This window comes from Ricinus communis, chromosome 2, assembly GCF_019578655.1.
Source record: "Ricinus communis isolate WT05 ecotype wild-type chromosome 2, ASM1957865v1, whole genome shotgun sequence".
NCBI classification, from domain to species: Eukaryota; Viridiplantae; Streptophyta; class Magnoliopsida; order Malpighiales; family Euphorbiaceae; genus Ricinus; species Ricinus communis.
In genome coordinates this window covers 28,183,698-28,211,602 of record NC_063257.1, presented here as the reverse complement: position 1 = coordinate 28,211,602, position 27,905 = coordinate 28,183,698, and the positions used below count along the sequence as shown (strand labels likewise).

General features: G+C 34.0%; 1 protein-coding gene across 1 annotated transcript in view; it reads right to left on the bottom strand.

Moving 5' to 3' along the window:
* LOC125369311 overlaps nucleotides 1-9,116 on the bottom strand; it is a 47,406-nt gene extending 38,290 nt beyond the window's left edge. The window contains exons 1-2 of the mRNA XM_048371330.1: nucleotides 8,914-9,116; nucleotides 8,650-8,764 (exon numbers count right to left, since the gene is read on the bottom strand). Coding sequence (XP_048227287.1) covers nucleotides 8,650-8,764; nucleotides 8,914-9,116 — 318 coding nt within the window. The remainder of the gene's footprint in view (nucleotides 1-8,649; nucleotides 8,765-8,913) is intronic.
* Nucleotides 9,117-27,905: the final 18,789 nt, after the last annotated feature.

Below are 27,905 nucleotides of genomic sequence, written 5' to 3'. Positions count from 1 at the left end.
AATGAGTTAATTTTATACTATTAGAAAATAATCCCATACAAGAGGTATATTTGTCGATATAAGAAAATAACCCCATAAAACATGTATATTTATGAATTTGAGAAAACAAGTCCATAATAGTGCTAATAATTTAATATGAGAAAAGACCCCGTAAAAGTGGTATATTTATCAATACAAGAAAATAATCCCATAAAACATTATGAATCTGAGAAAACAACTCTGTAAAAGTAGTGTATTTGCGAGCCTAAAAAAATAGCCTTATAGAACGGGTAAATTTTTTAATGTGAGAAAACACCATCATAGAAAGGGTAAATTTTTTAATATGAGAAAACAACCCCATAAGACGGGGATATTTATCAATCGAAAAAAATAACCCTGTAATGTTGGTATATTTGTGAGTATGAGGAAACAACCCCTTAAATGGGTTAATTTTATAATATGAGAAAACAATCCCATAAAAAGGGTATATTTGTCAATATAACAAAATAACCCGGTAAAACGTGTATATTTATGAATTTGAGAAAACAATCCATAATAGTGCTAATAATTTAATATGAAAAAACGACCCCGTAAAAATTATATATTTGTCAATATAAGAAAATAACCTCGTAAAATATGTATATTTATGAATATAAGAAACTAGCCTCGTAAAAAGTAGTATAATTGCAAGTCTAAGAAAGCAGCCTCGTAGAATGGATAAATTTTTTAATATGTGAAAACAACCCCGTAATACGGGGATATTTATGAATCTGAGGAAATAACCCCGTAATTGTGGTATATTTGTGAGTATGAGAAAACAACCCCTTAAATGGGTTAATTTTATAATATGAGAAAACAACTCCGTAAAAGGGGTATATTTTTCGATATAAGAAAATAACCCCGTAAAATGTGTATATTTATGAATTTGAGAAAACAACCCCATAATAGTGCTAATAATTTAATATGAAAAAATGACCCCGTAAAAATCATATATTTGTCAATATAAGAAAATAACCTCGTAAAACATGTATATTTATGAATATAAGCAAATAGCCCCGTAAAAGTAGTGTAATTGCGAGTCTGAGAAAACAGCCTCGTAAAAGGGGTTATTTTCTCATATTCATTAATAAACACGTTTAACGGGGTTATTTTCATATATTGACAAATATACGACTTTTACGGGGTTGTTTGCTTATATTAAATTATTAGCACTATTCTAGGGTTATTTTCTCAAATTCATAACTATACACGTTTTACGGGATTATTTTCTTAGATTGATAAGCCACTTTTACGGGGTCATTTTCTCATCTAAAATTATTAGCACTATTATGGGGTTGTTTTATCAAATTTATAAATAAACACGTTTGACGGGGTTATTTTCATATATCGACAAATATACCCCTTTTACAGGGTTATTTTCTCATATTCTAAAATTAACACATTTTAAAGGGTTGTTTTCTCATACTCACAAATATATCATAATTACGGGGTTATTTTCTCCGATTGATAAACATCCCCTTATTACGGGGTTGTTTTCTCATAAGAAAAAATTTACCCCTTCTACGAGGCTGTTTTCTCAGATTCGCAATTACACTATTTTTACGGAATTATTTTCTGATATTCATAAATATACATATTTTACGGGGTTATTTTCTTATATTGATAAATAAGCCAATTTTACGAGGTCATTTTCTCATCTAAAATTATTAGCACTATTATAGGGTTGTTTTATCAAATTCATAAATATACAAGTTTGATGGGGTTATTTTCTTATATTGACAGATATACCCCTTTTACGGGGTTGTTTTCTCATATTTTAAAATTAACACATTTTAAAGGGTTGTTTTCTCATACTCACAAATATACCATAATTACAAGATTATTTTCTCCGATTGATACATATTCCCATATTACGGACTCGATTTTAATATTTATAAATATAGCCCTCTAATTGTTTTCTCATATTAAAAAATTTACCCCTTCTACGAGGTTGTTTTCTAAGACTCGCAATTACATTACTTTTATGAGGTTATTCTCTCGTATTCATAAATATACACATTTTATAGAGTTATTTTCTTATATTGATAAAGATACCACTTTTACGGGGTCGTTTTCTTATATTAAATTATTACCATTATTATGGGGTTATTTTCTCAAATTCATAGATATACACGTCTTACGGGGTTATTTTTTTATATCGACAAATATACCCCTTTTACGGGATTGTTTTCTCATATTATAAAATTAACACATTTAAGGAGTTGTTTTATCATACTCACAAATATACCAAAATTACGGGGTTATTTTTCCCGATTGATAAATATCTCCTAATTACGGGGTTACTTTTTCATATGAAAAAATTTATCTCTTCTACGAGACTGTTTTCTCAGACTCGCAATTACACTACTTTTACGGGGTTGTTTTCTCATATTCATAAATATATACGTTTTACGGGGTTATTTTCTTATATTGATAAATAAGCCACTTTTACGAGGTCATTTTCTCATATTAAATTATTAGCACTATAATGGGGTTGTTTTGTCAAATTCATAAATATACACGTGTGAAGGGGTTATTTTCTTATATTGACAAATATACCCGTTTTTCGGGGTTGTTTTCTCATATTCTAAAATTAACACATTTTAAAGGGTTGTTTTCTCATACTCACAAATACACCACAATTACGGGATTATTTTCTCCGATTGATAAATATCCCGTATTACGGGGTTCTTTTCACATATTAAAAAATTTACCACTTCTATGAAGTTGTTTTCTCAGATTAAAAAATTTACCGGTTCTACAAGACTGTTTTCTTAAACTCGCAATTATACTACTTTTACGGGATTGTTTTCTCAGATTCATAAATATACAAGTTTTAAGGAGTTATTTTCTTATATTGATAAGAATACCACTTTCACGGGGTCGTTTCGTCATATTAAATTATTAGCACTATTATATGGGTTGTTTTCTCAAATTTATAAATGTACACATTTTACGTGGTTATTTTCTTATATTAATAAATACAACCCTGTTACAGGGTTGTTTTCTCATATTATAAAATTAATCTATTTAAGGGGTTGTTTTCTCATACTAAAAGATATACCAAAATTACAGTGTTATTTTCTCCGATTAATAAATATCCGCATATTATAGGGTTTTGCTCTCATATTAAAAAATTTACCCCTTCTAAGATGCTGTTTTCTCAGACTTGCAATTACACTACTTTTACGATGTTGTTTTCTCATATTCATAAATATACATGTTTTACGTGATTATTTTCTTATATTTGTAAATAAACAACTTTTATGGGGTCATTTTGTCATATTAAATTATTCGCACTATTATGAGGTTGTTTTGTAAAATTCATATATATACAAGGTTTACGGAGTTATTTTCTTATATCGATAAATATACACCTTTTACGGTGTTGTTTTCTCATACCCAAAATATACCACAATTATGGGGTTATTTTCTCTAATGATAAATATCCTCGTATTACGGGCTCATTTTCTAGTATTTATAAATATACTTCTCTTACGCAGTTGTTTTCTCATATTGAAAAATTTACCCCTTCTACGAGGCTATTTTCTTGGACTCGCAATTACACTACTTTTACGAGATTATTTTCTCATATTCATAAATATACACGTTTTGCGGGATTATTTTCTAATATTGACAAATATACAACTTTTACCGGGTTGTTTTCTCATAATCCCAAATATACCAAAATTACAGGATTATTTTCTCCGATTGATAAATATCCCCGTATTATAGGGTTGTTTTCTCATATTAAAAAACTTACCCCTTTTACGAGGCTATTTTCTTAGACTCGCAATTACACTACTTTTACGGGGTTATTTTCTTATATTGATAAATATATCATTTTTACGGGGTCAGTTTCTCATATTAAATTATTAGTACTATTATAGGGTTGTTTTCTCAAATTCATAAATATACATGTTTGACGGGGTTATTTTCTTATATTGACAAATATACCACTTTTACGAGGTTGTTTTCTCATATTGTAAAATTAACCCATTTAAGGGGTTGTTTTCTCATATTCACAAATATACAAAAAATACAGGGTTATCCGATTGATAAATATTCCCGTATTACATGGTTGTTTTCTCATATTAAATAATTTACCGCTTCTACGAGGCTGTTTTCTCATACTCGCAATTACACTACTTTCACGGGGTTGTTTTCTAATATTTATAAATATACACGTTTTACGAGGTTATTTTCTTACATTGATAAATATATCACTTTTACGGAGTTCTTTTCTCATATTAAATTATTAGCACTATTATAGGGTTATTTTCTCAAATTCATTATTATACACGCCTTACGGGATTATTTTCTTATATCGACAAATACACCCCTTTTTACGGGGCTATTTTCTCAAATTATAAAATTAATCCATTTAAGGGGTTGTTTTCTCATATTCACAAATATACCACAATTACGGGGTTATTTTCTCTGATTGATAAATATCCTCGTATTACCGGCTCGTTTTCTAATATTATAAATATACCTCTCTTACTCGGTTGTTTTCTCATATTAAAAAATTTACCCCTTCTACGAGGCTTTTTTATTAGGCTCGCAATTATACTACCTTTATGAGGTTGTTTTTTCAGATTCATAAATATACACATTTTACGGGGTTATTTTCTTATATTGACAAATATACCACTTTTACGGGACTATTTTCTCATATTATAAAATTAGCCCATTTAAGGGGTTATTTTCTCATACTCCCAAATATACCAAAATTATGGTTGTTTTCTCCGATTGATAAATATCCCCATTTTACGTGGTTATTTTCTCATATTAAAAAATTTACCCCTTTTACGAGGCTGTTTTCTCACACTCGCAATTACACTACTTTTACAGGGTTATTTTCTCATATCCATTAATATACACTTTTTACGGGGTTGTTTTTTTAGAATCATAAATATACAAATTTTATGGGATTATTTTCTTATATTGATAAATATACTACTTTTACGGAGTCGTTTTCTCATATTAAATTATTAGCACTATCATTTGTTTTCTCAAATTCATAAATATACACATTTTACGGAATTATTTTGTTATATCGATAAATATACCACTTTTACGGGGTTGTTTTCTCATATTATAAAATTAACCCATTTAAGGGGTTATTTTCTCATACTCACAAATTTACCACAATTACGGAGTTATTTTCTCAAATTTATAAATATCCCCGTATTACAGGATTATTTCTTCATATGAAAAAATTTACCCCTTCTACGAGGGTGTTTTCTCAGACTCGCAATTACACTACTTTTATGAGGTTGTTTTCTCATATTCATAAATATACACGTTTTATGAGGTTATTTTCTTATATTAATAAATATATCACTTTTACGGGGTCATTTTCTCATATTAAATTATTAGCACTATTATAGGGTTGTATTCTCAAATTCATTAATACACGCTTTACGGGATTATTTTATTATATCGACTAATATACCCTTTTTACGGGTCTGTTTTCTTAAATTATAAAATTAACCCATTTAAGGGGTTGTTTTCTCATACTCACAAATATACCACAATTACGGGGTTATTTCCTCCGATTGATAAATATCCCCGTATTACGGGCTCGTTTTCTAATATTTATAAATATACCTCTCTTATGTGGTTGTTTTCTGATATTAAAAAATTTACCCCTTCTACGAGGCTGTTTTCTTGGACTCACAATTACACTATTTTTATGAGGTTATTCTCTCATATTCATAAATATACATGTTTTACGGAATTATTTTCTTATATTGACAAATATACCCTTTTTACGGGGTTGTTTTCTCATACTCCCAAATATACCAAAATTACGAAATTATTTTCTTTGATTGATAAATATCCCCATATTACGGGGTTGTTTTCTTATATTAAAAAGTTTACCCATTCTACGAGGTTGTTTTCTTATACTTGCAATTCCACTATTTTTACGAGGTTGTTTTCTCACATACATAAAAATACACGCTTTACGAGGTTATTTTCTTATATTTATAAATATACCACTTTTACGGGGTTGTTTTCTCATATTAAATTATTAGCACTGTTATGGGGCTTATTTTCTAAAATTCATAAATATACACGTTTTACAGGGTTATTTTCTTATATCGACAAATGTACCCTTTTTACGGGATTGTTTTCTAATATTCGAAAATTAACCCATTTAAGGGGTTCTTTTCTCATAATCACAAATATGCCACAGTAACGGGTTTATTTTCTCCGATTGATAAATATCCTCGTATTACAGGCTCATTTTCTAATATTTGTAAATATACCCCTCTTATACGGTTGTTTTCTCATATGAATTAATTTTGCCCCTTCTACGAGACTATTTTATTAGACTCGCAATTATAGTACTTTATGAGGTTTTTCTCTCAGAATCATAAATATATAAATTTTACGGGGTTATTTTCTTATATTGACAAATATACTACTTTTACGGGAATGTCTTCTCATACTCTCAAATATACCAAAATTACAGGATTATTTTCTACGATTAATAAATATCCCCGTATTACCTGGTCGTTTTAACATATTAAATAATTTACCCCTTCTACGAGACTGTTTTCTTATATTAAAAAATTTACCCATTCTACGAGTCTATTTTCTTAGACTAGAAATTACACTACTTTTATGGGATTGTTTTCTCAAATTCATAAATATACACGCTTTACAGAGTAATTTTCTTATATTGATAAATATACCACTTTTACGGGGTCATTTTCTCATATTAAATTATTAGCACTATTATGGGGTTGTTTTCTCAAATTCATAAATATACACGTTTTACAGAGTTATTTTCTTATATTGACAAATATACCCCTTTTACGGGGTTGTTTTCTCAAATTATAAAAATAACCTATTTAAGGGTTTGTTTTCTCATACTCATAAATATGCCTCAATTACGGGATTATTTCCTCAAATTCATAAATATTCCCGTATTACGGGGTTGTTTTCACATATTAAAAAATTTATCCCTTCTACAAGGCTGTTTTCTCATATTAAAAAATTTACTTGTTCTACGAGGTTGTTTTCTTAGGCTCGCAATTACACTACTTTTACGGGTTTGTTTTCTCGGATTCATATATATACACATTTTACGGAGTCATTTTCTCATACTAAATTATTAGCACTATTATGGTCTCAAATTTATAAATATATACATTTTACAGGGTTATTTTTTTATATGGACAAATGTACCACTTTTACAGGGTTATTTTCTCATCTTATAAAATTAACCCATTTAAGGGGCTGTTTTCTCATACTCACATATATAAAAAATTACACGGTTATTTTCTCTGATTGATAAATATCCCTGTATTATGGGGTTGTTTTCACATATTAAGAAATTTACCCTTTCTATGAGGCTGTTTTCTCATATTAAAAAATTTACCCGTTCTACGAGGCAGTTTTCTTAGATTCGCAATTACACTACTTTTACGGGATTGTTTTCTAAGATTCATAAAAATACATGTTTTATGGAGTTATTTTCTTATATTGATAAAAATACCACTTTTACGTGGTCATTTTCTCATATTAAATTATTAGTACTATTATGGGCTTATTTTCTAAAATTCATAAATATACACGTTTTATGATGTTCTTTTCTTATATCGATAAATAAACCCCTTTTATGGTGTTGTTTTCTCATATTATAAAATTAACCCCTTTAAGGTGTTGTTTTCTCATATTCATAACTATACCACAATTACGGGGTTATTTCCTCATGAAAACAAGAGAATAGGAACAGTGGGGAAGGTTTTTGGTTATGAGTAATGTAGAGAGAAAATGAAAGAAAGCTTAAGTATATAAGAAGTGAAAGAATAAGAAAAGATGGAAGATAGTGGAAAGTTATGGAAACTCGTTGGATATGAAGATATGTGAGATTGGGTTAGTCAAAAGGGTGTACATAGATGTAATAGGGGTGTAAAAGGTAGGGGTGTAAGAGATAGTGAAAAGGTGTGTTTAGATGTGAAAGGACATGTCTATTCTTGGAAAAGAAACAACTTTTAAGTTATGAAATTATATTTTGGCAAGGAATAAATAGAATAAAAAAATTAATGAACAATAAAAAGGAAAAATGTGTAACACGTAAAACAAATAATTAAACTATGCTATGATAAGGATAAATATATGATAATGCAAGTATAGGTAATATTAATATGAGTGAACGAGTCGTTAATGTATGATGACTCGTCAGTAAAGCCTTTTGTGACGAGTCGTCAACATGTGATGACTTGTCACCTAGATGACGACTCGATGCCGTTAGGTTCTGTTACGAGTCATCGACTCGTGACGACTCGCCACCTTACATTTTGACACTAATGCTAAGGCACTTAAACTAAATAGGCAAAGAAAGTAATCTAAAGCAAAAATAATATGGTAAATAAGGGTTAGAAAAGAGTGAAGTAATGACTCTAAGTAAACAAAATGAAGTAGAATGAAATAAAAGCAAAGAATGTAAAAATGTATTAAAGTTAAGGAAAAGAAATGTGTTAATCTTACCATGCTAAATTTAAGGATTTATAGCTTGGCCTTACCTCAATTTGATTATGGTGTAGATAGAGGGATAGAACAGCCCGTATGAATTACATCACCAATCAAGTAGGGCTTAAGATGATGTCCATTTACCTTAAAAAATTCCCCCTTTGCATTGGCAAGATCAACCGCATCGTGAGGATAAACTTTGATAACTTTAAATGGACCCGACCATCGTGACCTCAACTTTCCCAAAAATAACTCGAGTCTTGAATTAAAAAGGAGAACAAGCTCACCCTCATGAAATTCCTTCTTAAATAAATGCTTATCATGCCACAACTTAGTATGATCTTTATATAACTTAGCATTCTCATAAGATTCATTCTTAACTCATCCAATTCGTTAAGTTGAAGTAACCTCTTCCTACTGGCCTTCTTCACATCAAAATTCAAAGTCCTTGTTGCCCAATATGCCTTATGCTCTAATTCAATGGGGAGATGACATGATTTCGCATAAATTAATTGATAGGGAGTAAGGCCAATTGGGGTTTTAAAGGTTTTCCTATATGCCCATAAAGCGTCATCAAGCTTTAATGCCCATTCCTTTCGTGAAGAAGACATCGTTTTCTCTAAGATCCACTTCATCTCTCTATTGCTGATCTTAACTTGCCCACTTATTTATGGGTGATATGGAGTAGCAACCTTGTGTGGTACTCCATACTTCTCTAAGAGAGCCTCAATCATATGATTACAAAAATGGGAACCTCCATCACTAATTAATGCCCTAGCAGTACCAAACCTAGGAAAAATAATTTTCTTCAGCATCTTCTTGACCGCTTTAGCATCAATAGTAACGGTTGGCAATGCTTCCACCCATTTTGAAATATAATCCACCATGACCAGAATATACTTGTAACCTAAAGAGCTAGGGAATGGACCTATGAAATCTATACCCCAAACATCGAAGAGTTTGACTTCAAGGATTCCTTTTAAGGGCATCTCATGTTTCTTAGTAATGTTGCCCATTCTTTGACATCTATCACATGTAAGAATAAATTCTCTAGCATCTTTAAATAAAGTTAGCCACCAAAAACCAGATTGTAGTACCTTAGATGTCATTTTTATTGCATCGAAGTGTCCTTCAACATCCAAGGAATGACAATGTCTCAAAACATCTTGAGCTTCATCTTGAGGAATGTATCTCCGAATTAAACTATTGGCACATCTCTTGTAAAGCAACGGCTCCTCCCAATAATAGAATTTAATATCATGCATAAATTTCTTCCTTTATCGATAATCTAACTCATAAGGAAGAACACCACTCACAAGATAATTTGCAATATCCGCATACCATGTAAGTTCCTTTGATACCACACTTAGTAAATGTTCATCATAAAATGTGTCATTAATTGAGAAACCATCATCATTCCTTTTTAGTCCATCTTGATCAATCCTTGATAGGTGATCCGCAACAAGGTTCTCACTACCCTTCTTGTCTCTCATTTCCCAATCAAACTATTGAAGCATCAAAATCCACCTTAAAAGTCTAGGTTTCACGTCCTTCTTGCTTAGAAGATACTTAAGAGCAGCATGATCCGAATAAACAATCACATTTTGCCCTACAAGATATGCTCTAAACTTTTCAAATGCATAAATGATAGCAAGCAACTCCTTTTCCGTAGTGGTGTAGTTGATCTGAGCATCATCAAGTAATTTGCTAGCATAGTAAATCACATAAGGCTTACCTTCCTTTCTTTGACCCAAAACATCCCCAAACACAAAGTTACTAGCATCACACATTATTTCAAATGGTTGCTGCCAATTAGGTGGTTGCAAGACGGGTGTGGAAACAAGAGCTTTTTTCAAAGTTTCAAATTCACCGAGGCATGCTTCATTAAACTCAAAAATAGCATCTTTAGCATGTAACTTACATAATGGCCTTGCTATCTTGGAGAAGTCTTTGATAAATCTTTGATAGAAACCTGCATGTCCAAGGAAACTTCTTATATCTTTAACACTCTTCAGAGGTGGCAAATTTTCAATTACTTCTATCTTTGCCGTATCAACTTCAATGCCTCTCTTTAAAACTGAATGACCAAGAATGATTCCCTCTTGTGTCATAAAGTGACATTTTTCCCAATTCAAGACTAATCCATGCTCAATACACCTATCAAGAACTTTAGATAGATTGTCTAGATAGTTGGAAAAATTAGTACCATAAACATTGAAGTTGTCCATAAAAGTAAATCACTAAATATTGAAAATATGCATCTTTGGAAAGTTGCAGGTGCATTACATAAACTAAAAGGCATACGCCTAAAAGCAAAAGTACCATAGAGACATGTAAAGGTGGTTTTAGCTTGATCCTTGGGATGAATAAGAATTTGATAGAAACCATTAAGTCCATCCAAATAACAAAAATAAGAAAAGTTGGCTAGTCTCTCAAGGACTTGGCCGATAAAAGGCAATGGCAAATGATCCTTCCTAGTTGCTTTATTTAATTTTCTATAGTCAATACACATATCCGTGACAGTTCTAGTAGGTATTAAATCATTAGATTCATTCCTAACAACGGTTAAGCCTCCCTTCTTTGGTACAACCTGAACGGGCCTCACCCATTTACTATCACTAATGGAATATATGATTCCATTATCAAGCAACTTAGTTACCTCTTTTCTCACCACTTCTTTGAGAGTGGGGTTTAACCGCTTTTGACCTTCAATAGAAGGCTTAGCGTGGTCCTCTAAAAGAATTCTATGCATACAGACATTAAGGCCAATACCCTTTAAATCGTTTATAGAATAACCAATGGCATTTTTATGATTAAGCAACTCATCACATAAGGCATCAATATTATCACTAAGCAAAGATGAATTAACAATAAAAGGAAATTTAAAGTTAGAGTCAAGAAATGCATATCTTAGGTTTGACGGTAGGGGCTTGAGCTCCATCTTGACTTCTTCACTTGATGTAGCATCCTTTGGATCATCCTCTCTACTTAAAGGTTCAAATCTTGATGTCCTATGGGAATTTTATGTGGAGTTACCTCCAAAATATGCTTATTAGCTTCTTGCATCCTGGATAGCTCCATATAATCTTGCCTCAAACACTCATGAATTACTTCTTCAATGTATTCGCCAATAACATCAATACAATCAATTCTACTTGCCACCTCTACAGGTGTTGACTTCATAATATTCAGCATATCAAATTCCATACATTCATTATCCACCTCTAATGTGATATTTCCTCTCTTCACATTAATAATTGCTCCTGCTAATTATGTTTTCTAGTACGGGTTCTTCCGAAGAAAATTGGGATCTTAAGATCTTCCTCCATTTCCAACAAAGTTAGCTGGTATTATAAACTTCCCCACTTTTATTAGCACATTTTCTAAAATGCCAAGTGGATATGTGACAAATTTGTCCGCCATGGAAAGACACATATTGGTAGGATTTAGTTCATCCAAATTGAGCCTTTTGTAAATATAGTAAAGCATAAGACTAACACTAGCACCATATCACATAAAGCTATATTAAAATGTGTACCTCCTATTGCATAAGGAACTATAAATGAACCTGGATCCTTAAGCTTTGGTGGAGACTTGGAGTACATAGCCTTGGATTCTTCAACAAGAGATACTAAGCCATAATCTTCAAGCTTGCTCTTATGACTAATAATATCCTTCAAAAATTTACCCCAAGCTGGCATGTCCCTAATAGCATGCACAAATGGTATAGTGATAGTAATTTCCCTGATATAATCAAAGGATTTACCAAACTGTTTATCCAAGTTACGCCTTATGAACCTTTGAGGAAAAGGAAGAGGTTTAACATCTACTATTGGTTCATCATTCATTGATGGTATCGCATCTTCCTTATTTCCTTTCTTTGCACACTCATTATCATCTTTACTTCTAACATCCACTTCCTTAATCTCTATCCCATTATCATCATCATTAACCATTCTCTTTTTCTTACTGATATCCTTTTTAACCTCCTTACCACTGCACAAGGTAATTACTTGACAAGACTCTTTTTGTACATACTCTGGTTGGCTAGGAAGCTTTCCCAAAGGTTTAGTGTTGGAGAAAGAGGCTTGTTGGGCAATTTGGGTTTCAAGGATGCGGTTATGAGTAGCAAGCTGCTCAAGTTTAGAGTTTAGCTGTTTAATTTGCTCCTCATTTTGTTTGTTTATGGACATTTGTCAATTGACAAATTGCTCCATAAGATTTTCAAGAGTAGGTTTAGGATGGGTAGGATTAAAGGTTTGTTTATTTCATGGAAAATCCTGATGGGTATTGAGGTTTGCTATTTAGGTTATATGGAGGGTTTAATTGAGAGGATGGGGTTGACCAAGAGAAATCGGGATGGTTCCTCCATTGAGGGTTATAAGTGTTGGAATTCAGCCCCATTCTTTGGTGAAAACCCCCTTGCATGTAGTTCACATCCTCATTTGTACTTAAATTACATTGAGAATATGAATGGGATCCTCCATAAGACTTACAAACAATATTAGTACTTTCTAAAGAATTAATTTGATTTCTACTTACCAAATTGGTGAGAGCATCTACCTTTGCATTCAGCATTTTAATTGTGTCAAGCTCCAAAACTCCCCTTGCTTTTGCCATAGTTGTTTCATCACCCATGTATCCTTGAGATGCAAGTTCTTCAAGCAAGGTAATGGCTTCTCTAGCCATTTTATCCATCCATTTTCCACCGGCTGCTGCATTCATGATATTTCTGTTTTCATTCGTTAGCCCATTATAGAAAATTTGAGGAATCATCCAATCCGCCATGATGTAGACATTGCCTTTGGAGTTCCTTAAATCTCTCCCAAGCTGAATAGATTGTCTCACTTCCATTTTGCTTGAAAGTAGTGGTCTCATTGTGAAACTTGGCCATTTTATATGGTGGAAAATATTTGTGCATAAATGCTTGCTTTAATTGGTCCCACGTTGTGATTAATTCATTTGGCAAACTAGCAAGCCAAAGTTGTGCTTTATCCCTACTCGAAAATAAGAAGTGTCTGAGCCTTATTGCATCATCCGTTACACAATTGATCTTGAAAGTTGCACACATATTAAGGAAAGTTAATATGTGGGCAGAAGGATCTTCTCCTTGTAAACCTCTAAACTGATTATTTTGCACCATTTGGATGATACTTGGCTTGATCTCAAAATTGTTGTTAGCCATAGCCAGAGGCACAATACCTCCTAAACTTCATGAGATGTCGGGCATTATAAAATCGCCTAATGTTCTCCTTTTCGGTGAGCCATGTTATTCAAATTTTGTTGGTTCTCTCTTCTTTGCCTTTGTTCCCTGCTTAAAGCATGTATAGTTAAATCAATGTCAGGATCAAAGTTCAAATTATTATTACTAGTACTTCTAGTAAGCATGTTAATCCACAATTGAATAAATTAGACTAAACAAATAACAATAATAAAAATAAGATATAAAAATGAAGAATATAAAAATAAAATAAAAATAAAATAGAAAAAAACAAAAACAAGGCCTAAAACAACCTTTCTCTACCCTAAGTTAATAAAAATTACTATTAAACTCCCCAGTAACGTCGCCAAAATTTGTAGCAGGACAAATTACATACCCTAGTCCCTAGGACTTAGTATAGAGCAAGAAGGGTGTCGAACACTCGGGAGTTGGGGTAAACTTTGTATTAACTGGTTAGGTACTAAGATGGATAAGAAAAATAAACAAAAATTATAATAGTAATTAAGACAAATAAGGAAATCTAAATACTAACTAATTACTTAAGTATTCACACAAGTTATAATAGTATATTTCTCATTCCCAAAACGGAGCCAAACACACTTATTTCATATGTTTCTAAAGGCTGCTATTCGTGTAGAAATTGGAAAAAGGCACCCTTTGACATGAAAAATCACCCTCATTTGCAGATTCTGTAATTTCACGGGAATTTTCGTCCATCAGATGACTTTATCTCTACACAGTTCCTTCTTAAAAGTTGTAGAACATTCTGTAATCTTTCTAGAGCAACTTGAATCACCTCATTTGGATGTCTGTAGACAAAGTTATGACCAAAACACGAAAACTTCTCAAACTCGGAAAAGTTGCAACTCTTGGGGACTGACTCATCAAGACGGTGCCGACTCGTCACTCGGGTCTTCTGTAATGACTCGTCAAGATCTACTAAGGCTCCAATTAGACTTTTCAAGCTTCACACTTCATATTAAATGATCCCAAGTCCTTTTCATGCATATTTTGAGCCTAAAAACATGTATAAGACACACACAATCAATCATAAACATAAACCAAATAAAAATAACACCTTTATAAACAAATAAGCACACAAACCTAGTATAATAAAATGAAATTAAAACTAAAATAACCTAAAGAACTATGCATATTTGCATTGTATCATTATATATTTTGTATAATTATGTGGTTTTCTTCTTCTTACAGTTACCTAAAATATTTTCTGCTTGTATATCTATGCACTAAGTACTTTTGTACTCATTCTACTCTTTTCATAAATTTTATTCAAGAAGCAAGGCTTGATAGTTGGTGGTTGAGCTAGTAAGTGTGATTAAAGGCGAGAGTAAGGTTGGCCAACATTTCTCATTTGAGGAGCCATATACATATTCATTGTAACTTGTACATAAATGTTCATCCTTGTTCCATACCATGGTGGTTAGGTACATGTAAAAGGCTATGTTATAAAGTTAATGTTTAAAGGCAAACTTTGTACATTGACTTATTTAATAATGTTTAATAAAGGCATTTCTAGTTATAGTCATTGTAATGAAACATCATATTGAAAAAATTATCTATTTTTCAGATTTATGATTTCACATACATTATACATATACATATGTAAGTGTATTATGATTTCACATATATTATTACATATACATATGTAAGTATATATTTTGCATCAGCCACCACATTATCCTTACCATTCTTATATTTGATCATATAAGAAAAGGTCTCTATAAATGAACTCCAAGTTGCATGCCTTTTGTTCAATTTGTTTTGACCCTTCAAATGCTTTAAGCTCTCATGATCTGTATGAATTACGAACTCCTTGGGCAATAAATAATGTTGCATGTCTCCTATGCCCACACCAATGCAAACATCTCCTTATCACAATTGGGATAGTATAAGCTTGCCCCACTAAGCTTTTCACTAAAATAGGCAATTGCCCTACCCTCTTACATCAATACAGTTCCAATTTCAACACTAAAAGCATCACATTCTATCTCAAAAGTAGAATCAAAATTAGGCAAAGCAAGTAAAGGAGCATTAATCAATTTATCTTTTAAAACATGAAATGCTCTATCTTGTGCCTCTCCCCGTCTAAAACCTACATGCTTCTTAATAACCTTAGTTAAAGGGGCAGCAAGGGTAGAAAAATCAATAACAAATTGCCTATAGAAGCTAGCTAGGCTATGAAAAGATCTCACCTCACTCACACTCTTAGGTGTCGGCAAAAAAGCAATAGCCTCTACCTTTTCTTTATCTACCTCAGTCCTATTAGCACTAACAACCACTCTAAGAAAAGCTACCTTAGAAGTGCAAAATTCACACTTGCCAAGATTAGCATAAAGCTTTTTTCCTTGCAAGACATCAAATAAAGTCCTAAGATGCTCTAAATGCTCATGCATGGATTTGCTATGGACTACTATGTCACCAAAATACACAACAATAAACTTGCTGATAAAAGGATGCAAAACATGGTTTATAAGTCTTATAAAGGTACTATTGCATTAGTTAGCATAAAAGGCATTACTAGCCAGTCATACAAACCATAATTAGTCTTAAAGGTAGTTGATATATACTAAACACCATCACATGGATTTCATGAAGATGGACTTGATGAAGATGAGCAAGAGCATGGAGGAGTTCGGCCAAAGCTTCAAGCCCATTATCAAAGTCAAGCTATTGAGGCTAAAGACCTAATACAATTGCCTCAAGGCCCAATAACTAGATCAAGATCCAAGAAGTATCAACAAGCCTTAATTCAACATACGCAAGGCCTTGTGAATTCGGCCCAAAAGGAATTACAAGGAGTTCAAGGCTTTAGTTTAAGTGAAGGCCCAACTCAACTTAATATATTACAAGTCCAATTGTTTAATGGGCTTACTTAATATTTTATTTGAGATCAGAAAAACCAAAGGTATTGAATTGGAGCATATGAAGACTTTGGGCCAAACTTAGCTTATGTTTTAAGGCCCATATACATGACTTTAGTAAATTAGGGTTTCTTCACTTAAGTTGGGCGGTTGCACATGTTATTTACCCTAGTTAGGACTTTGTTTAAGTTATCTCTTTAGTTAGGATGGTTATCTTTATCCTATATGAGATGTGAATCCTTATTAGTTAAGATTTAGGGTTTTCTAAGGCCTATATAAGGCTAGTACGAACTTCAATATGGGAAATAAGTTGAAATTTGAATAATAATTGGTATTTTTACCTTAAAGCTTGTTTTCTTTGTTTTTGTGTTCTTGTGTAGAATGCATGCTTAAGAAATATTCAAGTAGATTGATCATCTTTTTGTGGAGTGTTTCAAAATTGGGATTTAGGAATAAGTTTTTTAAATTCTAATTTTGATCATCTCTCTAGGTAATCTGTTTTATAACCTTTTTTAGGGGTTGAACCAAATTATTTCTTGGAGTTTTCATGTTAATGTTTTGGGGGTCCACAATTCAAAAGGGGTTTTCAAGCTTATTCATGGAGGTTCCATATCATTTGGTATCAGAGCTTTGGCTCTATATCAAGTTTTATCCTTTCATATTTTCATTAGTCAATTCTAATTTCTTATATTTCTTTTAATTCAGTTCATGTTATTAGTTCTTTGTTTAAGTCAATTGCTAGAGTTCTAAAATTAAAAAATATATCATTTTGGTATTTTAATTTTGTCCTTTTTGTTATTCGTTCATTAAGGTTAGTTATTCTCCTTTACATCTTGTTCTTACATTTTTTTAGCTTAATCATGTTCACTAAGTCTAGTTTTGTGTTCTACTTGTCGTGTAATTTTAATTTTGATTTGTTTTGAGTGTTAAACAAGTGAGTTGTGTGTGAAAGATGTATTATCAAAAAGATTACCATGAGCAACAAAGGGACAACTTATTTCACACAAGATTTCATATACAAGGCAAGGCGTGTAATGTGATTATTGATAATAGGAGTTGCACTAATGTTGTAAGTACTCTCTTGATTAGTAGATTGGGGCTACCTACCATACCACACCCACATCCATATAAGCTTCAATGGCTTAATGATTATGGTGAGGTTAAGGTAAACCAGCAAGCAATTATTTCCTTTTCTATTGGTAAATATCATGATGAGGTCTTATGTGATGTAGTACTATTGCATGCTAGTGAAATTTTACTTGGGAGACCATGGCAATTTGACAGTAGGGCGATGCATGATAGGTACCTCAATAGGTATTCATTCACCAAGGATGGAAGAAAGACCATATTGACACCAATTTTCTCAAAGGAAGTATATGAAGAAAAATGTAAGCTGGAAAAGATGATAGTGGAGGCCAAAAGAAAAGAAGAGAAAGAGAGTAAAAAGAGTGTTTTAGAGAATGAAACAAAAAAGATTTACAGTAAAGAAAATGTAGTAAAGAATCAGCCTAGAGAGAAAAGTGAAAAGAATGTGAGTTTAATAGCTAGAGCAAGTGAAGTTAGGCAAGCTTTGTATTCTAACTAGCCTATATTTGTACTTTTTTTACAAAGGGGCTTATTTTGCCATTAATGACCTTAATCCATATTTGCCTAGTGTTTTTGTTGAACTTCTGCAGTAATTTGAAGATATGTTTCCCGAGGAGATGCCAAGTGGTTTGCCATCAATTAGAGGCATAGAACATCAGATAGACTTCATTCTAAGGGCTATTATACCTAATAAACCAGCATATAAGACTAATCCGAGTGACACTAAGAAGATCCAAGGATAAGTGGTGCGATTGCTAGATAAGGGTTATGTAAGAGAAAGTTTGAGTCCTTGTTCCATACCTGTTATTCTTGTACCAAAGAAAGACAAAAAAATGGAGGATGTGTGTGGATTGTTGAGCCATCAAGAAGATCACTGTAAAGTATCGTCATCATATTCCTAGATTAGATGATATGCTTGATGAATTGTATGGTTCTTATTTGTTTACTAAGATTGACTTGAAATCTAGTTATTATCAAATTCGCATGAATGTTGGGGGTGATGGAAAACAACATTTAAGACTAAATATGGCTTGTATGAATGGCTTGTTATGCCTTTTGGTCTTACTAGTGCACTTAGTACTTTCATAATATTGATGAATCATGTTTTTCATGGATACTTGGATAAATTTGTAGTTGCTTATTTTGATGACATTTTGATTTATTCTAGATCTTTAGATGAACATGTTATGCATGTGCGTTTAGTTTTAGCTATTCTTAAAAAAGAAAAGTTGTATGCTAACATGAAGTAGTGTAGTTTTTGCATCGAGAAGGTTATATTTTTAGGTTTTGTAGTATCTAGTCAAGATGTTGAGGTTGATGAAGACAATGTAAAAGGTACAAGGGACTGGCCGACACTTAAGAATGCGAGTGATGTAAGAAGCTTTCATGGACTTGCGGGTTTCTATGGGAGATTCATTAAGGATTTCAGCACTATAACTGCACGTTAAATGAGTTAGTTAAGAAAAATGTTGGATTTGTATAGGGTGATGCATAAAAACATGCATTTAATGAACGTAAGGATAAATTGTATAATGCACCTTTGCTTGCTTTACCTAACTTTGATAAGACCTTTGAAATTGAATATGATGCTAGTGGTATAGGAGTTGGAGCTGTTTTAATGCAGGATCAAAGACCACTAATGTATTTTAGTGAAAAATTAAGTGGGACAGCTTTAAAGTATCCAACATATGACAAGAAATTATATGCTTTAGTTCGAGCTTTGCAAACATGGTAATATTACTTAAGGCTAAGGGAGTTTGTGATACACAGAGACCATGAAAGTTTAAAACACTTTAAGGGTCAAGATAAGTTGAACCGAAGGCATGCTAAATGGGTAGAATTCATTCAAACATTTCCATATGTGATCAAGTACAAACAAGGTAAAGAGAATGTGGTTGCAGATGCATTGTCTAGAAGGTATACTTTACTTAATTCACTTACTTCTAAACTATTAGGTTTTGAGTTTATTAAGGGATTGTATCAACATGATGATAATTTTGGTGGATTCTATGCATCTTGTGATAATGGGGCTACTTTGGATGACTTTTATCTGTTTGATGGTTTCATGTTTAAAAGAAATAGATTGTGCATTCCTAAGTGTTCTATAATGAAATTATTGATTAAGGAAGCACATGAAGGAGGTTTAATGGGTCATTTTGGTGTAAATAGGACCTATGATATGCTGCTTGAACATTTTCTTTAGCCTGGTATGAAACAGGATGTGAATAAAATTTGTGAGCATTGCATCACATGTAAAAAGGCTAAGTCTAGATTAAAACTGCATGGTTTATATATATTACCCATTCCTACTGAACCTTGGATTGATATGTATATGGATTTTGTGCATGGATTGCCTAGGACGAGGAAAGGACATGATCGTATCTTTATTGTGGTTGATAGATTTAGTAAGATGGCTCATTTTATGCTATGTCATAAAACTGATGATGCTATAAATATTGCTGATTTGTTATTTAAAGAGGTTGTGCGTTTACATGGCAATACCTAAAAGCATTGTTAGTGATAAAGATGTTAAGTTTTTGAGTCATTTTTGGCATGTGTTATTGGGAAAGCTTGGTACTAAGTTGTTGTTTTCTACTACATGTCACCTATAGACCAATGGAAAAATTGAAGCAGTTAATAGGACTTTGATTACTTTGCTTTGGGTGATCATTCAAAAGAATGTTAGGACTTAGGAGGATTGTTTACCATTTATGGAATTTTCATACAATTGGGTTGTTCATAGCACTACTCATTGCTATCCATTTGACATTGTATATGGTTTTAATCCTCTTGCTCCTATTGATTTGTTACCTTTACCCCCTAACAAGTTTGTGAGTGTTGATACAAGTGGTAAGGCAGATTTGACGCGCAAGCTACAAAAGCAAGTCAAGGAGAGGATTGAAAAGCAAAATGCTCAAGTAGTTAATCGTGTCAATAAAGGAAGGAAGCCTATCATATTTCAACCTGGTGATTAGATTTGGGTGCACTATCGCAAGGAGAGATTTCCACATCAAAGGAAGTCTAAGTTGAACCGAAAGGGAGATGGTCCTTTTTGAAAGGATTAATGACAATGCTTATAAAGTGGACCTTCCAAGTGAGTATAATGTTAGTGTTGCCATTAATATTGCTGATTTGAGTCCTTTTGATGCAGGTGATGGTATAGATTCAAGGACGAATCCTCTTAAGGAGAGAGGGAATGATATGGACCAACCACCATTACATGGATTTCATGAAGATGGACTTGATGAAGATGAGCAAAAGCATAGAGGAGTTCGGTCAAAGCTTCAAGCCCAAGAACAAAGTCAAGCTATTAAAGCTAAAGATCCAATACAATTGCCTCAAGGCCCAATAACTATATCAAGACCCAAGAAGTATCAACAAGCCTTAATTTAACACATGCAAGGCCTTATGAATTCAACCCAAGAGGAAATACAAGGAGTTCAAGGCTTTAGTTTAAGTGAAGTCCCAACTCAACTTAATGTATTATAAGTTCAAGTGTTTAATGGGCTTACTTAATCTTTTATTTGGGCTCAAAAAGACCAAAGCTGATGAATTGGAGCATATGAAGACTTTGGGTCTAACTTAGCTTATGTTTTAAGGCCTATATGCATGACTTAAGTAAATTAAGGTTTCTTTACTTAAGTTGCTCGGCTACACATGTTATTTACCCTAGTTAGGACTTCATTTAAGTTATCTTTTTTAGTTAGGATGGTTATCTTTATCTTATATGAGATGTAAATCCTTATTAGTTAAGATTTAGGATTTTTTAAGGCCTATATAAGGCTAGTACGAATTTTGATGTGGAAATTTAAGTTGAATGATAATTGGCATTTTTACCTTAAAGCTTGTCTGCTTTGTCTTTGTGTTCTTATGTAGAATGCATGCTTAAGAAACATTCAAGTAGATTGATCATCTTCTTATGGAGTGTTTCGAAATTGGGATTTAGGAACAAGTTTTCTAAATTCTAATTCTTGATCATCTTTCTAAGTAATCTATTTTCTAACCATTCTTAGGGGTCGAATCGAATTTGTTTTTGGGGTTTTGATGTTAATATATTGGGGGTCCGCAATTCAAAGAGGGGTTCTCAAGCTTATTCATGGAGGTTCCATATCAGCAGTTTTCCATCTAATCCCTAATTTCTTGCGTATTTGATGATATCCAGATTTAAGATCAATTTTAAAGAAGATTTTAGCACCATAGAATTCTTCCAACATATCATCTAATCTAGGAATTGGATGACGGCACTTTACTGTAATTGTTCATGGCGCGGCAGTCGACACACATCCTTCAAGATCCATCTTTCATGGGCACCAAAAGAATAGGTAAAACACAAGGGCTCGTACTCTCTCTAATCAAACTTTTGGAAAGCAACTCTTCCACTTGCCATTACAATTCCTTAGTTTCTTCTAGGTTGCTCCAATATGCAGGGTGATTAGGTATTTGCGCACCAGGTATAAAATCGGTCTTATGCTCAATTCTCTAATGGGTGGAAATCCATGTGGAATCTCCTCCGGAAACACATCATCAAAATCTTACAAAAGAGTCTTAATGCTTTGAGGCAAATCCTCAAGCTTAGAGTTAGAAAAAGATAACATGGCACCTTTAAAAATAAGCATAAGCATATTTTGCTTAGGCAAGTAAGCTGTTCGTACATCACCCTCTTTGGCATAGAAATTGCCTTTTTACTCCCTTTTGTTCACTTTTTCACTAAACTCTCCTCTTTCTTGAGCCTTACTTTTTTATCACTGCGCAAGCACTCTGACTCTACTTTTTCCTCTCTTTTCGCACACCTCTCATTATTTTTCTCACAGCTATCCTTTTGCTCGTGCACCTTTTCTTTTTTCACGTGCACTCTTACACTTCTGTAATTGAATTTGGTCTTTATAGACCTAATTAGGAGTTAAAGATACAAGAGTAATAGGTTTGTTCTAAAAAGTAAAAGTATGGCAATTAGTAAAACCATCATGAAGAATTTTTCTATCAAACTGCCAAGGACGTTATAACAAGATATGACTAGCTTGCATAGGAATCACATTGCACAAAACTTGATCTTTAGAATGCCCTATAGAGAAAGAAATTAATGCTTGCCTAGTGACCCTAATATCACCATAATTATTCAACCAACGCAACCTATAGGACTGAGGATGTTTAGTTGTTTTCAAACAAAGTTTATCAACTAAACTAGCATTAACATCATTAGTACAACTTCCGCCATCTATAATTATACTACACAATTAATTGCAATTGTACATTTAGTATCGAATATATTCTCACGTTGTACTTCTTCCCCTTTGGCTTGTACACTCAAAGCACGCATAGCCATATAAGAAAAGAGTTTACCATTAACAGCATATTCGACATCCTCCTCTTCTTGTGTGTCATCATCTAAGGTCGGCTCATCATCACTATCATTACCTTCACTCATCACATCACCATTGTCCATGATTGTCATAATTCTTTGATTGGGACATTCGGTTAGCTTGTGTCCATATCCTTTGCACTTAAAGCATTAGATCTTCGATCCTGAACCACTTACTTTCCCTTTACCTTTATCATCTATGGACTTCTCTTTGTTGTAAGTCAACTTACTGGTACCAAATCTGCTCCCACCCTTTTGATTAATCCAATTAGATTATTAGAAAGCTTAGGTGTAGTGTTACCTTTGTTTATAGTCTGAACTTGCTTTTTCAACCTTAATAGCGACATGAAGGAGATCTTCCATGTCTACAAAAGGTTGTAGCTCGACTAGGTTAGCAATATCTCAATTAAGCCCATTAAGAAAACATGCCATTATTGCCTCCCTATTCTCATCTATGTTGGCTTGAATCACGACTATCTCTATCTCTTGCTAGATTCATTCAAAGACTTAGTTCCTTGTAGAAGTTTTTGAAGTTTGTTGTACAATTCCCTATAGTAGTGTGAAGAAACAAACTGTCTATGCATGATTCTCTTCATCTTTCCCTATATTGATATTGGATCCTCATCGTTGCACCTTTGAGCTGTAACTAATTGATCCCACCACACACTAGCGTTAGCAGTAAACTCAACAGAAGCAAGTTTTACCTTTTTCTCTTATGTGAAATTATGGCATTATAACACGCGTTTGACCTTAACTTAATGGATCCCAAGTTACCATCCTTCCTTTCATGTCCAAAGTTTTGGTTGGAGGCACCATCGTCCTCGTCATCATCATCAATCCAATTCTGCCTCCTAGGTAGATGTGGAGGTGGTGTTCAGTTTGGTTTCTCATCCCTTTCAAGTCTTAACTCATCCAACTATGCCAAGATCCTTGGGAAAGTGTCTTACACAGACTTCTTCCATAGTCTATCATCATCATGTGTGTCCATGATAACTACCTACAAAGAAACGTTAGAATGAAAATTCACTCCCTTACATGTTTTCTCTCAAGTGTTTAAGCACACACCTTCTAATGCACTCATTATCTCACACCACTTGCCTCGCTCTTAAATTCTTACAAACACTTATCATTTACTAATCACAACTTGTAAATGATCAAAGAGAATTAATAGTTGTTTTAGAAAAGAAAAGATAGAAATAGAGTTAAGAAATTTCGGGTAGAATGAAAGAAGAAGAAGTACCTCAATCCTTTGTTCTTGGATTGAGATTGGCGGCTAGGATTGAGAAAAGAAGGCTTGTTTTTGTTCTTGTATAAGAAAGAAAGAAGAAAAGCAAATGAGTTTGGTTTTTGATGTGTTTAAGGTTTTCAATTAGAAAAGAAAAGAAGAAACGAATTTGTTTTTTAGTTTTGTTTTTTTTAAATATATTTTTGTTGTATCTCTTGATTAGAAAAAAAGAGGTAAGAAAGAGAATTATGTTTTAAGGTCTTCGGGTAAGAATGGTTTCGGCTAGAGAGGTAAGAACGATAAAGGATACGCAACTAAGAAGTCACAGCAATCTATTGAAGCAACCATTAGCTATCAATGAACAATCAACAAAGTTGCAATGTTCAAAACAATAAGTCCTTGCAAGAACTTAGAAGGAGAACTGATGGGCTACTTATGCAACCTACACCTAAGGCAGTAAACCTATCGATGCAGCCTAGCACTAGTGAGTATCAAGGTCGTATCCTTGGAGATCGGGTGAACCTAGAGTTACTACTGTTCACTATGTTATCTAGTCGGAAATAGAGTGTGATAAGTCTTAATTAATTAACTAATAATTATGAATGCAATTAAAGGAATAAATAGCAACTAACAATCGGAAGACAATCATAATAAAAGAAGCAAACCGAAAGGGGACCTAAGTGATGGAATTCTAAGGTTGACTTTATAAATTACCAATCTTGCTACCCATGCCTAAATCCTGAATCGAACTCGGGTCCTCTCTCTCGCTCACCAAGTTCCTAAACCTGCACTAACCTAATGGAATCTCTTCCTATCAGATTATTGCAAATTATCATTAAGCATGATTTAGATCTATTAAGAGTTGTTAATTCTTAATCTGGCGAGTGAATTAACCTTATCTCTAAGTGTTAACTACCAGTTCTTACTATTCAATTTCCAGTTGTAACAAGCATTTCTCAATGAATCAAGAAACAACTCACAATACAATTAATTTAACATCTTAAGGCGCGGGGTGAGCACGGGCAAGTGCACGGCCGTGCTGATCATCACGGCCTGGACTGAGCCTGTGCTGAGCCCTTGTGCTTTGATTTTCACCAGCTTGGCATGGGCGGGGGCATGGCCGTGTCCATCAGCACGGCCTGGTATTGTCGCCCGTGATGCCTTCGGAAGCCGTGCCGAAATGGCCGAAATTCACCAAGTCTTCATGTGTCTCTCATCACGGGCTTAACTCAGGCCGTGCTGATGGGCACGGCTTGGTGTTGCAGCCTATGGTGGCCATGGAAACCATGGTGAAGGGGAGGTTTTCGGACTTTCCTTTGCCATATCGGGTCGCCGAGCTTCCTACCTTGATGTGTGCTTTAGCACTCTAAGATATGTTGGTCCTCCAAATTGCATATGAGTGTCGAGTAGGTTAACTTCTGCAAAACTCAAGAATAACACATTCCAAGCAACATCTAGTAAAAAGATTCAATAAACTAAAATTGTCTTAAAATAAAACAAACTAAAATTAAACTGAGATATCAAACTAGAGAAGTAAATAAATAATAAAAGATGTCCAAAGAAAAACTCAAAAAGCATAAATAGATTCAGGAATGCCTCCCAAAGGCGCTTCTTTTTGTTCGAGTCATCTAGCTGGACTCTGCAGCAGTATTCCTGCATTGCGGGCAAATTGAGAAGGTGGGCTCAATGTAAGCTGTTGCTCGAGGCATATAAGTGCAAAGAGAAGGTCTGATGTGTGTGATGGATGACCAAGGAGGTGCTCTCCGCATTGAGTCGGGATGCCCATTCATCCACTCTGAATTTTGGCTAAATGACCTGGAAAAAATAAACTTGCAACTACCCTTCTCGGGTCTATCATAGCACAAAGTATCAAATTGATACAAGTTGTTTTCTTCAGGTAAATAACACATATCATCAGGGAAAGAAACATGTATAGCATCATCCATTTGTACGCCCTGTGGTTGTTTATTACATGCAGGACCAATTCCATTAATATTACAAATGGCATGAAAATGGTCGGTGGAAGAACTATCAAATGGGGGTAAACTAAAGGTAACACAGTCATCCCCTACATTAAGTTCTAACTTTCCCTCAAATACGTCTATTTTAGCTCTAGCTGTGGCAAGGAAAGGTTTCCCCAAAATCAATGGTACACCATGCTCATTACCCATATCCATAACCACAAAGTCCATAGGAAATATGAACTTATCTACCTTAACTAGCACATTTTCCACAATTCCCCTAGGAAGCTTAACAGGACGGTCAGCTAATTGAATGCACATCCTAGTAGATTTTGCCTCCCCCAAACCTAGCTTATCGAACAAACTAGTGGGCATGACATTTATGCTAGCCCCCAAATCAGTTAATGCATCATCAACACACAAATTACCTAAAGTGCAAGGAATAGTGAAACTCCCTGGATCGTGTCGTTTCTCTGGCAACTTGCTCTGAAACAGCGCTGAGCACTCTTCGTTAAGTTGAACATAGGCTACCTCCTCTAACTTCCTTTTTCTGGTAAGTATGTCCTTTAAGAACTTGACATACTTCGGCATCTGCTCCAATGCATCAATAAAAGGTAAGTTAATATGCAGTTGTCTAAAAATATCTAAAAATTTACTGAACTGCTCTTGCGCCTCTGCTTGTTTGCCTCTAGCAGGATAAGGAATCTTAGGTTGATATTCCCTGACTAGAATTGATTTCACCTTTTGTCCCTCAGGTTCCCTAACCTTGCTGCTCGCCTCAACCTGCACATCAATAGTGGAGTCCTAAAAAACAAGCTTAGAAGGAGCTGAAACTAACTTACTTGAACGCAAAGTGATGGCGTTCACGTGCTCCCTCGGGTTAGACTCAGTGGTGCTAGGGAGCGCTACTTGTTGCCTCTCAAACAACATCTTAGAGATTTGGCCAATCTAGGTCTCCAAGTTCTGAATCAAGGCCTGCTGGTTCCTAAGTGCACTATCAGTTTGCTGGAACCTCTTCTCCGCAGACGTTACAAACTTCATCATAAGCTCCTCTAAATTTGACTTCTTTTCTGGTAGAGGAGGAGCTTGTGTAGGCCCAGCTGGCTGTTGCTGCGGCTGCTGATGAAGTCTTTGAAAACCAGGTGGACCCTGAGCATTATTGTTCCTTCAACTAAAGTTGGGATGATTGCGCCACCCAGGATAGTATGTGTTGCTGTAAGGATCGTTCTGCTGCCTTGGGGCATTCCCCATATAGTCAACCTGCTCAACATCAGAAGACACAACAGAAACATATGGAAAAGTAGAGGAAGATGAAGCAAACATACCTCCCGCAGTACATTTCACACTGTAGTGCGGGCCACCACAAAACTCGCAGCCAATGTTCGCTGCATGAACCGACATCTGGAGTTGGTTAATCTTCTTGGTCAGTAGCTCCACCTGAGCTGCCAAGGCTGTTGTAGAATCTATTTGGTTAACCACTCCTTGTCTTCCTGGTCAGCTCTTAGAGGATTGCCACTGATAATTGTTCATGGCCATTTCCTCTATCAAATTCTGAGCCTACTCGGGCGTCTTACTGCTTAGTGCCCCACCTGCTGCAGCATCCACCATCTGCCTCATCATAAGGTTCAACCCGCTGTAGAAGGTTTGAACCTGCATCCACACTAGC